We start from the raw sequence: 12,635 nt of genomic DNA, 5'->3' as shown, positions 1-12,635 counted from the left end.
CGTATTTAAGTTTGAGAGATATACCTGCGGAAGACATATTAAATACGATTCTTCAATCATCTAAAATAATAGCGGCTGGATCTTTCTTTCCATGCTCCTCACAAAAGATAGCCGTCAATGAGGTAAGCTATGAACCATATAGAGATGAGAGGAGACCTAACCTTTATATAAAAAACATAAGGGAGCCTTTCCATTAAGGGCTCCAAACCCTAATTGGGTTTTCTAGCCTACATACCAAAATTTTCACAATAAATAGGTCTCAATCCTATACATCCAAGATGCACCAAAGCCCATAAAACAAAATGATCACACATCATATTGAGCTTAACCATAGTACCATATGAGCCATACGTCTAACCCCTTTTATAAAACAAAAATACGCAATCAGTGAAAGCCTATATTTTGAAATTATTCTAACATCTGATACCACAAGTACTTGCTTTATAATCCAATAGGCACAATTTTCAGTCATGAATGTTGTAATTACCCTTAACAAAGCACTTGCAAAAGCCTCTTGTTTTGAAACATGACGCAGAAACAGTATGGACATGAGGGGAAAACAGAAAGTACTGCTTCACAAGCTTGTCTTGTTTATTTACCCAATAAAAAAAGCACCTCCGCCGACATGGGAACTATGTTTAAACATTGGGAGGTGGCCATATCTTGGCAAAAAGCTCCTCCAGGCGCCTCGTTTGATTCACATAACCTTCCAGCCCAGCAGACAGAAGCTCTTCAGCAGCTGGCCCCATTGCACATGCAAAGCTCATCTGGTCCCACTTTATAAGCTGCGTCATCACAAATTTACGTGTCAGCAGTTCTATAACCCGGTCAGAAAAGATAAGGATTGGAGAAAGGCCTCTATATGGATGAACTGGTGACTTTCAGTAAGATTACATGCCACCTATGGAGTCCTAATCAGTTCTAGATTTGCCTATAAATATGCTTCCAAACAAGCCCAAGAAAAAATTATAAAAACTATATCTACGTGACCATTTAATCCAAACAAGCTTAAGAAAGAAATATAAAAACTATATCTACGTCACCATGTAACTTAGAACTCCTACCCCACTCCCACAATCCATGACCGTCGGAGAGTTGCACTCTTCTTTCCCGTTTTGCCCTTAGCCTTTATGGTTGTGGGATCTGGGAACTAATCACCCCTATTTTCTGGTGATGCATTCCCTGTCTTTTTCTCTGCATTTGGTTCAGGAATCAGAAAAAGTTCTTCCTATGGGAATAGTAATGCCCTGAGTTGTGCCAATTTTTGGTTGGCTCATGGTTTCCAACCAGAACAATTAGTGAAGTCATTAGGTTTTGGTACCCGATATCCTGAGTTTGAATCTTGTCTCTACCCCCGAGGTGGCTGGATGGAGGATTAACCCCCTCCCCTTTCTCAAAAAATAGAAAAAAAGAAGTTTGGCTCCACTTTTGGAATAGCATTTGGATGATAACTTTTTCGTCCATAAAAAGGTAAAAAGTAGGCATAAGAGGTATCTTTGAATGAAGGAATAGCTTATAAAAGCTCCCCCTTGGAATTATTACGCCTATCGTAAGCAAGTTTGACCAGCATAACTATTCCTTGGTTATGCCTCCTCAAATGCTGTTCGACGGGCATAAACCTTATTCGAAGCCTTATGCCTGAACCAAAAAGAGCTAAAGAAGGGTATAGTCATAAAATTCGAGGCTATCACCACCACCCAAAAAAAAAGTCCCACAATTTGTGAACCTTAGCACAACCATTCTAACATTAAAATCAAAATGCCGTGGACTTGCACCTGATCACCTGCCCAGTGCTAGTTCAGAACAAAGCTATCCATAGTGCATGAAACTATAAAGGTTGCCTATTTTCAACAAGAATTACATGAAATTAAAAAATTATATGATGGTTGCACTTGCTTATATTATGAGGCCAGGGAGAAAGGAATAAAACAAGGAAAGGAAACAAAGAAAAGCGTTCCTAAAATCTGTGGAGTATCTATTGAGCGAATGTTTGTTTCAGAAGGTCCTCCACTACCGAGAAACTTTGGCTATTTTCTAATGCTCAAAAGGAATTCTGATTTTAGTAAAACCACTTATCAATGAACAGATCCTCAATTTCAGAAACAAAAAGTCACTGAAAAGTTACCTCCTCTTCAGTGAAATCATACATCTTGGCAGAGCCTGGAGATAACCTCCTGATGTAAGAATACTTCTCCTCAGGATAGGTTACAGACTCTTTCAGAGACTGTAATATCTTCAAGGGAGCAATTATGTAATCAATCCTACAGACAAGAAAGTAAACATGAGATCAAAATTCGCACTACAATGCAAGTATGCAACCACCAAAAGAGAAATGTCAGAGGTCTGCTAATCATACCCAAGAAGGCTAAAGATGTCCTGTTTGTTGCGCACTGCTGCTGCTATCAGCTTTGACTTATGTCCATATTTGTGAATGTAATTATATGTTTTCTTCACCTGCATTTGGGTAAAAGACACATTAAAAATCTAATCATTGGAGAATTCGGCAAATAACTTCAGTTCTAGTTCTTTATATTGATAAAATGGTTAAAATTTCTACCATAATTATCTATGAATATTCATTTTACTAATATGATATGCTAACGTCTAACATCATCAAACAAGAAATTATGCTAAGAACTATATATATGCAAGGCTACTCAGAAGCGGGAACATCATTTTGCAGGGCATTCCATGAAATTGGCCTCCATAGCTCTGGGTATTTCTTGTATGAAACTTAACCTATGCTATCAGTTCTTCAAATAAATTCAAACTACAAATTATTCATAAAATCTTATTTCATCAGATTTTTTTTAAAAAAATGACAGATTATCCAGATAAGTCACATAGTGAAAGTGACTATTTTGGGAAATTTAATTTTTTCTTGAATATTACCCTTCTTTGAAAGCATCCATTATTCATATATATCTTTTCAAGCTTTCTTGTGACTGAACAATTATGGATCTTTGTTTCTAAGGAACTAATCCTGAATTCCAGTCTATGATCCTGATGCTCACCATAGGTCCCAATGCATTAGGTCATTACAAATTCAAACATCAAGGAAGCATTTAAACCAATACTTGACTGTTAACAGTAACATCATGCAACAAACAAAATAATTTGAGAAAATGTAATGTCTTATGACAATAACATACATAATGTGTTAAACTTTAAGGATCGTACGTTGCCATCTGATGAAGCCGTCATCCAAAAACAGAGATTTCATCAAACTCTCCCAGTATCATAAGCTACTTGTGGTTCCACAAATGCTATCACTCTCAAATGATTCTAATTATGTTGACTCACAGTGCACATGCATGTAGTGCTCCATCATGCAAGGTGGTGAGTTTCTTCAGACTCTCCACACTAAGGTATACTGGTAGGTGTTCTTATACATCTTAGCATCTTTATCCCCCATGTAATACAAGAAGCAATTTGGGAGCTAGTTCACCTATTCTCCTCCAATCCTACTCACTAACATCCCTGCTTTTTCCCCCCATCATCATCATCCTCAGAGCTTCATTCCTTTAGAAATGGAGCTAGAGATCCATCAGTTACTGCTCAACTAGTGCCTCTATATCTTTCTTGGAGACACTAATTTGTAAGAAAAATTGTAAAATCACTTTTTGCTTGAAAATTGTATAAGTATCACAAGCAAACTCCCGATCTCCATACTTATGTAGTTGCAATATCTTCCTTCAGACTAAGAGTCAAGATTCATACACCAATATGTTGTTTTTTATTTTAAAAAAATATTATTATTAGTTCAAAAAGTATTTTAAAAGTATGTTGATTTCAAAAAAAATATTAATATTTTATTTAATGCAATAGGAAAGTTTATCAAGTTCTAGGATATTCGGTGAAAGTAGCTCCTTTTGCATAATGTTTTGGTATGCAACCCACCAAATATATGAAATGGATGTTGGAAAAACTGGCGTGGACTTTTTTTTGCTAACATTATCAAGGTGGGGCTCGAACTTTTAAAAGGAATGGTTGTCAGATTGGATAGGTAAGAGAGGTTGTCCAAGATGGTGCTCCAATTGAGCTAGAAGGCAAGAATCCAATGCCTTTAAGTATGTACCAATGTTTGATTCATGTGAATGTACAATCCACTAAAGGTTGCATCAAGGTACGCCATCTCAGTACCGAATCTCGTACCGGTGCCACACTAGCACAATGTCAGTATGGTACGGTATAAAATTTTTTTTGGCGTACCGAGTGTCTGTACACTACCCATACCGGGTACCGATACCGAACCAGTAGGATACGGTACGCCTTGGACCGCTCGATTCGGCGTACCTTGGGCTGCATAGTGGTTACCTATTTTAGACCCAACTATAGCCTGGTACGGCATCCATCTCAACACCAAGCCTGTAGCACGAGCTATGAGGCTCAGTGGTGTGGACTAAATGCGGGTATGCACTTCAACATATATCATTAGTCTATGCATTAGCCATATCAACTAAATATGTGGTATAGTGATGCATCTACTAATCAATAATTGCATTTTCTCCTCCTTTTTCAGAACTAACATAAAGAGGTTGTTGTGAAGCAGCAAAGGACCAATGTAACTGGTATTTATGTTTCATGAGTTTCTAATTAATAAGCAAATAAGAATTTTTAAAAGAAAACGGTTTAAACTGCCAAACTGGGAAAAAAATTCTGACAACGTGCTGTACAAACAAAGCATATCCTGTGAAAATTTTCATGATCTCATAGAAATGCATCTTCAGGTGGTAAACTAACTTTTACTAGGTTTTGCCATCCTTGCACATGTTAAACTAGCTCAAATAAATACTCATGAAATAGAAGTGAAAAATTGGAAGGGAAAAGAAGAGAATCTAACCAAGGCCAATCCAGGATCTTCCCCATTTTTGCAAGCAGCTTCTATCTCAGGATCACCAGAATGATTCCGAGCCCAATCCTGTCATGCATTTTAGTCATGACTGTTTAAATAAAGAAATTTAAAATGATGCACTATTTGTTTAGCATTAAGAGTTACCCTGATGCGACCAACAAAAATCTGGATAACAGATGCACCAGCCTGAGCTGCAGCTGCTGCCTGAGAAAAGCTGTACAAGAGTGATCAAGATCAGAAAGGTCTGAAGGGGTATATAATTCTGAGTTATTCATGACAATAGGAATGGCAGGGAGAAAATGATTAACACTATCTCCAAATTCAGTAGATTATACATGTCAAAAGGTCTTACAAGGATGACTAGAAAGTGCTAAGATACTAGTAACTAGGTTTTCATTTAGGATTTTTTGCATGGATACCCTTCTAAATATCGAATTTTGCGTGAATACCCTTTCAAAATTAATATTTGCATGTATACCCTCGTAAAACTCTATTATTATACAAATACCCCTAATATAACAGTTGTTCTAACGGTGTTAAAAAAAATCATATTTATATTAATTAAAAATAAAATAAAAATTTGAAATGACGTTATTACCCTTACTCTCCAAATTCAGTAGATTATACATGTCAAAAGGTCTTACAAGGATGACTAGAAAGTGCTAAGATACTAGTAACTAGGTTTTCATTTAGGATTTTTGCATGGATACCCTTCTAAATATCGAATTTTGCGTGAATACCCTTTCAAAATTAATATTTGCATGTATACCCTCGTAAAACTCTATTATTATACAAATACCCCTAATATAACAGTTGTTCTAACGGTGTTAAAAAAAATCATATTTATATTAATTAAAAATAAAATAAAAATTTGAAATGATGTTATTACCCTTACTCTCCCCCCCCCCCCCGCCCCGCGGGGCGGGTACCTTACTCTTCCCTCCCCTCCCCTTCCCCCCCACCCCCCTTTCCCTTGGTGCCCGGCTTTAGCACCCCCCCGGTGCCCGACTTCCACCCCGCCCCCCGTATCGGGATCCCGATCGCGGGCGTTCGCCCTGTTCTTGTGCCAGATGAAGAGGACAGGAGCTCCATGTACACAGCTGTGCTCTGCTTCAGAATCTCTTGGGCCCAGAAGAGAGAGAGAGAGAGAGGACTGCTGGTTTGAGTTGGAAAGAAGGTGGCTTGTCTAAGGACCAGAAATGATGCTAAGTAGGTGGCTTTAACAGCACTGAGTTGGTGGTAATGGAAACAGAAAAAGAGAAACAAAATCAGGATAAAGGCTGCACAAAGCCACCTAAAATCCAGGAAAAGCTCAGAGAAATGAGTTTTCTTTGTGATAACAAGCAAGAGAGTCTCTTCTTTTTGTTTGCGTGTGGGTGGTGGTACTATTGGTCATTTTTAAGTGAATTTATGGCGGGTTTTCAAGGCAGACAGGAAGGAGATATGGGCTTCTTAGGAGCTTGTTAGCTTGCTCCCATGGCCTTATTATTCTCTAAAGGGATGGGAAATGCCAGCCAATGAGGAGGAAAAGCCCTAGGGGGAGTAGGGTTCAAGTGTGGAAGGATAGCAACAAGCATAGGTTCACAGAATCCAAAGGAACCTCGGCCCGTCAGGATTCTCTCTCGATCTATTACACTGTTGATACCTCTGGTGTCTCGGTAGCTGGCTTTTTCTTTTTTTTCCTTCTGTTTTTTGGTTTTTGTTTCTTTTAACTTTTGAAGGGAGAAAGTGAGGGAACACTCAACTAAATATGGGTCATATGCCAGTTTTCTGCAATGGAATTGGATTTTGGAAGAAGGTCTGGGATTTTTTATGTCCTCCTCAGAGGGAAGCAGGGAGACACCAAGTTTCGTCCAATCAGTCGTTTCGATAAAAAATAGTGCGATATGAAATTTGGCTTGTAGATGGACTTAGTTAGTAGGTCATGGGTCATCTATTCTGACTGGACTTAGTTAGTAGGTCATGGGTCGTCCGGCACCTCATAATTATGATATGACTAATTAGATTTGCCTAAATTCTTATCTAAAAATGTGGTAAAGTTTCTATTTACTTGTATATCCTTATAAAAATTTCTATTTGCACGCCTACCCATTAAGGATATTTTAGTCATTTTAATTTAAAACTGTTAATTTTTTAACGGCGTTAGATGGCATGGGTACATATGCAAAAATAAGAAATAAAAAGGGTAGAATAGCAAAATAAATATTTTATGAGGGTATACATGCAAATATCAATTTTGAAAGGGTATTCATGCAAAATCCTATATTTAGAAGGGTATCCATGCAAAAAATCCTTTCATTTAAAAAGTAGGGTTGTCAACGGGCCAGCCCAGCCTGAAGACCGAACCAAGAAAAGCTGGCCCCTGGCTCAGGTTGTTCGGGCCTGGCCTGGAAATATATCCTGAATCCTGAGTCAGGTTGGACTTGGGCCTGGTCCAGGCCCGTACACACGGGGCTCAGGCCTGAGATTTACACTTTGGGGTTTCTGAAGGCCTAGGCCCAACCTTGCCTGATCCAGCCCATTGACACCCATTTAAAAGATGAACAAGGAAACTACACACACATTCAACATATCCACTACAACATTCAATAAGCAGGAAATGAAAATGTATGTATGTATTTTTTTTATGTATGTAGTAGGTACATATATGTAAAATTGTAAATAAGATACTGATATCCACAAAAGTGCTCAAGTATTGATTACTATGATCTAACATATAACCTTGAGATAACATAAGTATGACATTCAGTAATGTGGAAATTATCACATAACACAACAAAAATTCCAAGCAAATACCTATAAACAAATGTTAAGTGAGTTTGTATTCCTTCAGATTCTAGCAATCTTGAGGCTTCTATCCCCTGAATGTGAAAGAAAGTTGTAATCAGATAGAGAACAGAATGAAGCCAGACATCAACCAATTTCTTGCAATTTTGAACTTTCAAGATATTGAGGATGAGTAATGGAATCAACTGCATGTCTTACTTGCCAAGTTGAAGGAATTTTAAAGAGTAAACGCTGTGAAGAGACTTCCACTTCATTGTACAGCTTCAACAGCTCATGCACCTAGAAACAAGTGAGTACGACAAATTTGAACTACAGGGAATATATTATTGGTGGAGAAGGGGAGCTTATCATTTGCAGATCCAAATTAGACAATTTACCACTGCTATCCTCCAGTAGAAAGTTAGATGGTAAACTGAACCATCATCGTGGAGTCATGCCACAGACAAAAATAGGAAACATCTAAAATTCAATGAAATGTGAACATCACCACTACTGTTTTACCTCCAAAAGAAAAAACAAAAAGAAGAAAAAACGCATTTTATCTTGCATGTAAAGACCTTGGAAACAAGTTGATTGAATTAAATTATTCCACCTCTATACAGACTAAGATAGGCTCTAACAAATACTTCATATGCTAAGTAGGACTTTCTAATTTCAAAGCAAGCAAGGGTACCACAGACTTGCTCACAAACTAACTAAAAATTAAAATCAGAACCTTAAAGCATGATAAATAAGATGGCCACATGACAAATCACAGAAAAAGAAACGAAACATAATCCAACATTAAGATAATGCCTAAAAATACAAAAATAAAGCAGCTAAAATGTCCTTAGACTCACTAAGACTCCTTAAACCTCCCACAGTCATCATAAGACCCTTAAAGTTATAAAATTCGGAGACTAGAATACAAGGAATATTTCTATGTTTTGATTTCACAAGCGACTGGACACCTAGCAAGAGCGTGTACATAAATTAAGAATCGAAATGTTCATCTAAGTACATATATATTAATTATATTAATTATATTCCACATCAGCATAATGGATTGGTATGCAAAGGTTGAAAATGATACCAAGAAAATGCAAATCCATGCAGCATATGCCAACAGTTATGGAGCTACAGTCAAATAAGTAAGACCACCGCTATTCTATAATAAATGGTAGAGTAGTATTGATGGGGAAATATAAATAAAAATTAGGATAAATTAATGCAGGAGAGAAATTTGGACTTGAAAATTGCACAAAACATGATGGTTAAGAGGTCAGGCCTATTCAATTTGCATGAGAAGTTCTTAAAATATTTAAGCATAAGGGACACACATGAAAAAAAAAATGAAAAAATTTTAGCAGCCAAATGGAATTACTCAAAGAATTGCAAAAGACAAATGATATCAAAAGGCCATAAAAATATCAAAAGCTAAGGATATAGCAATTAGTAAAGTCAGCATACAGCTTAAGATGTTATTTATGATAGATTTATATAGGGTCTAAGAGAAGGTGAGAACTATTTACATTAGCTATGATGAGGGAGAGAAACTAGAAATGAAAATTGAGTTAGGTGCATTAAACTGAGAACAATATGGATTTGCTGAAAACCGATCAAGGTCATTAACAGAATATACTAATGACATATATTTAGATTTTAGAAGAATGAGAATCAAGGTATCTATATATCATTCAATCAGGATAGTTGAAGTAAAAAACTAACTTTAAGAAAAGAGTGACAGAAGATAATGCAAGTATTGATAATAATTGTAGCGAGATGACTGAATTTTCTCTAAGGATGGGATCATGCTAACTGTGGACCAAAGTCCAATCTCATTACAATTTTCATATATGAATTTACTGCAGACATTTAAACAGATGATTTGCTATATTTTGTGCGTATATGAAATGACATTATATTATGATGTTAGAAATAAAGATTGCTTAAAATGGTGTTGAACCCATTCTCGAACCATGCTCTTGCTCCTTCTCTCATTCTTGTTTCCTGTGCCACTTAACTATGAAGTTTCCTCCAATCAGATCTTGTTCCTAACCCACTCTAATACCCCTTTTTGGCAGCATCCGTTCTAAACAACTCCTCTCTTGGCAGTGATAAAATGTACTCCCATTTTCATGAGATAATCTTTAATTTTTGATCTCACATGAAAGAGTAAAAAAGGTGGTGCGTTCAATAAAAGGAGATAACCCTTTTTATAATCTTACCATGAATCCAATAATCTTTAATTTTAATTATGTGTTAATGCAGTAACACATGCATATGCATGTGCACACACTGCACATATACATGCACACATAATGAGTTGCCTAATTTAGTTATTCTATTTTTTGCATGATTTCCAGACTCTAAGAAGCCATGGATGTTGCTTAAAGAAGTTTACCTTCAAGTCATGTGAGGATCATGCACTAGGAATGAAGCTCTTATGCCAAAGATAACAGGACCTGATGTCTCTAAATAGGTAATTAGAACCTCGGAAGAGACAATAAGTGGAGAGATTAGAAGAGAAAAGAGGAGATATCTGATCACTTTGAGTGGATTCAGAGCTCCAAAAGCCTTAGGCTATTCTCAACTCTTTGCCTGAACTCCTGGACTGTAGGGCACTTCATGTTTATATGCTTACAACTACTTGTCATTCAAGAATAAGGATGATTTGAGCTGAGTGAATAAGAGAAAATAATTCCTTCTCTCTTCAATTAAAATCCATTATTAATTGTATTAACCCCATGTTCTTGTTAATAATATGCTGGCTACACATGGAACAATGATGAGTATAAATATCAAAATATCACATACTATGAGTAAGTGTAATAAAGTATTGGGGCAATGCATGTTAATTTATGTTAATGATTTTATCTAATCCTATATTTTCCATTATCACATCTCTTATCATCTTGTCCCTATTTACTTTTTTACCCTCATCTTCTTCCTTGCTCTCCTCTTCTCTGAGTTTTCTTCTTTTTACTGCTTCATTTATCCTTACTCTTTAGTCTTTATCTTCACCTCTTCTTTCTTTTATCCAGCAACCACATAGTCAATGAAGGTGTTGTCTAGGAAGCTGAGGTTATAAATTGCATAGGGACTGCAAGTCGACAACCTTGCCTTGTGCCTTCATACCCAAAGGCTTGCACATATTTACAAACAATACACAGACATGATCTAAATGAGTAAATTTTAATCATATTTTACATTAATTATCCTCACTACATCACAAACAAGTTGTACATCAAAAATTGCTTATGCTGACTACATAATCCATTTTCTTAGAAAAAAGAAAAAGATTAAAAGAAAATGCAAAGATTAGTTATTTCAAATCGACCACCCTCATAGCAACATTCTGTTCTTGTTTTCAAACATCAGATAAGGTCGCGAATATAAGAATTAATCATACTCTTCGAATGATTCCTTGTGTATCATAAGCCAAACGAGCATCCACTTCAGTTGACACCCGTCCGGGGACTAATTTGCCCAAATCAGCTCCAACATGCACCAAAGCCTGCCAACCGACAGAATTATATATCCTCTCTTCATAAGGATCCGCAAAAATGGCAACCCTGTGCAACTTCATGACAATACAAGACGAAAACACAAGCACAAACCTTATTAAAGAAGCAGGACATACGTTCACTAGGACTCTCTTTCTCGTAGCATTCACTATCCGCCAGTGCCGTCTCTATGCCGCTCTACAACCAAAATCCTTCCTTATCAACCTTCTTACCAATATAATCTACCACCAATTTAAATAACTTTAAAACGCTCACCTTGAACTTGGTGTCGGGAAGGCTGCAAAGACCCAAGAGGAACGAAGAGCTAACCGTAGCGGCCGTCGGCGGAAACCTACATTCCATGCAAACAAGAAGAAAAATAAGAACTTTCCAACAACCACCATTCAGAGAACGAACTCAAACAGAGAACAATCTATAGGAAAACGCCATGCCTTTCGAAATCATCGAAAACAACGGTGTCCGGAACGATCTCGCTGAAGCTCGACACGGCGTCCAGCTCGGTGCTCAAATCTTGAAACCCAGATACAAATGGAATCAGAAAACGAAGCTCGAAATATAGGCAAGAGACAGGAGCTCACCGGACTCGAGAGAAGAAGAGGCATTGCCGCCGGCGGCATTGACTATCGGAATCGATTTCCGGAGGTGGAAGACCAGACCGGACGGCGATCGAATCGAAGAATTCCGTCTTCCCACCTGATTGAAAGTTAGCAACAACAAAATCAAACGCAAAAAATTGGAAAAAAGGGAAAGATTCGGAAAATTCGATCTTGAGAGAGGGAGACAGAGAGAGAGAGAGAGAGAGAGAGAGAGAGAGAGGAGGAATTAGGGATTAGATGAGGAGAGGGACCTTGGGAGAAGCAGGGACGAAGAGAGAAGGGGAGGAGGAGAGAAGGGAGACGGCCATTTCCGATCTCGGTCGGACACTGTAGAGCGTTTCGGAGCAAACGAGTGCAGTTTTAAGCGGCGATGGCCGCGATACCGTCGGTTGGGGATGTTCGAAGAGAGAGAATAAAATATAATGACTATTTTGCCCCACTAAATAAGGAAATGTTCTCAGCATATGCTGATTAACTTGATCGGAGGTTGGCCGGATTACAAGGTAGGAGTGGCAAAGCGATTTAGAAAAATGTAAAGGGTAATATTGGTATGATCGTAAACCCGGAAGCCCCTCCACGCATTCGCTTGGGGAGTTTCTGGTTTCGATGAAACCGAGGGAAGGAGAGAGATGGTGGGGACAGTCGAAGTGACCGGAATTGGCCATTCTTCTTTCTTTCTTTCGTTCTCTTCCTTTGTTTCTTCTTCTTCTACTATTTTACCCTTTTTTTCCCCCCCTTTTTTATTTTTTTTTACTTAAGTGGGCAGTTCATATCGCTCGGAAACGGACACACCTAATAAAATTAGAAAATAAAATATTCTAAAGTACCCTAGGCAACTCTCCCTCAGTCATCCATGATGTACCTCCTGCATGATTGGCCACATAAGCCGCA

At 37.6% G+C, this 12,635-nt stretch overlaps 1 protein-coding gene across 1 annotated transcript; it reads right to left on the bottom strand.

Moving 5' to 3' along the window:
* Positions 1 to 383: 383 nt before the first annotated feature.
* On the bottom strand, positions 384 to 12,157 carry LOC103710713 (transaldolase-like). The gene is made up of 13 exons (XM_008796590.4): positions 11,996 to 12,157; positions 11,727 to 11,841; positions 11,580 to 11,658; positions 11,404 to 11,479; positions 11,242 to 11,325; positions 11,034 to 11,138; positions 7,841 to 7,921; positions 7,652 to 7,716; positions 5,000 to 5,069; positions 4,844 to 4,921; positions 2,357 to 2,454; positions 2,126 to 2,261; positions 384 to 785 (listed from the first exon to the last, which is right to left on the bottom strand). Exons 1-13 carry the CDS (start codon positions 12,050 to 12,052, stop codon positions 639 to 641), a joined length of 1,191 nt encoding a protein of 396 aa, XP_008794812.2. The 5' UTR covers positions 12,053 to 12,157; the 3' UTR covers positions 384 to 638.
* Between the last annotated feature and the right edge of the window lie 478 nt (positions 12,158 to 12,635).

The sequence above is a fragment of the Phoenix dactylifera genome, chromosome 18 (genome assembly GCF_009389715.1).
Source record: "Phoenix dactylifera cultivar Barhee BC4 chromosome 18, palm_55x_up_171113_PBpolish2nd_filt_p, whole genome shotgun sequence".
In the NCBI taxonomy this organism is placed as follows: Eukaryota; Viridiplantae; Streptophyta; class Magnoliopsida; order Arecales; family Arecaceae; genus Phoenix; species Phoenix dactylifera.
This window is presented reverse-complemented; position numbering and strand designations above follow the sequence as displayed.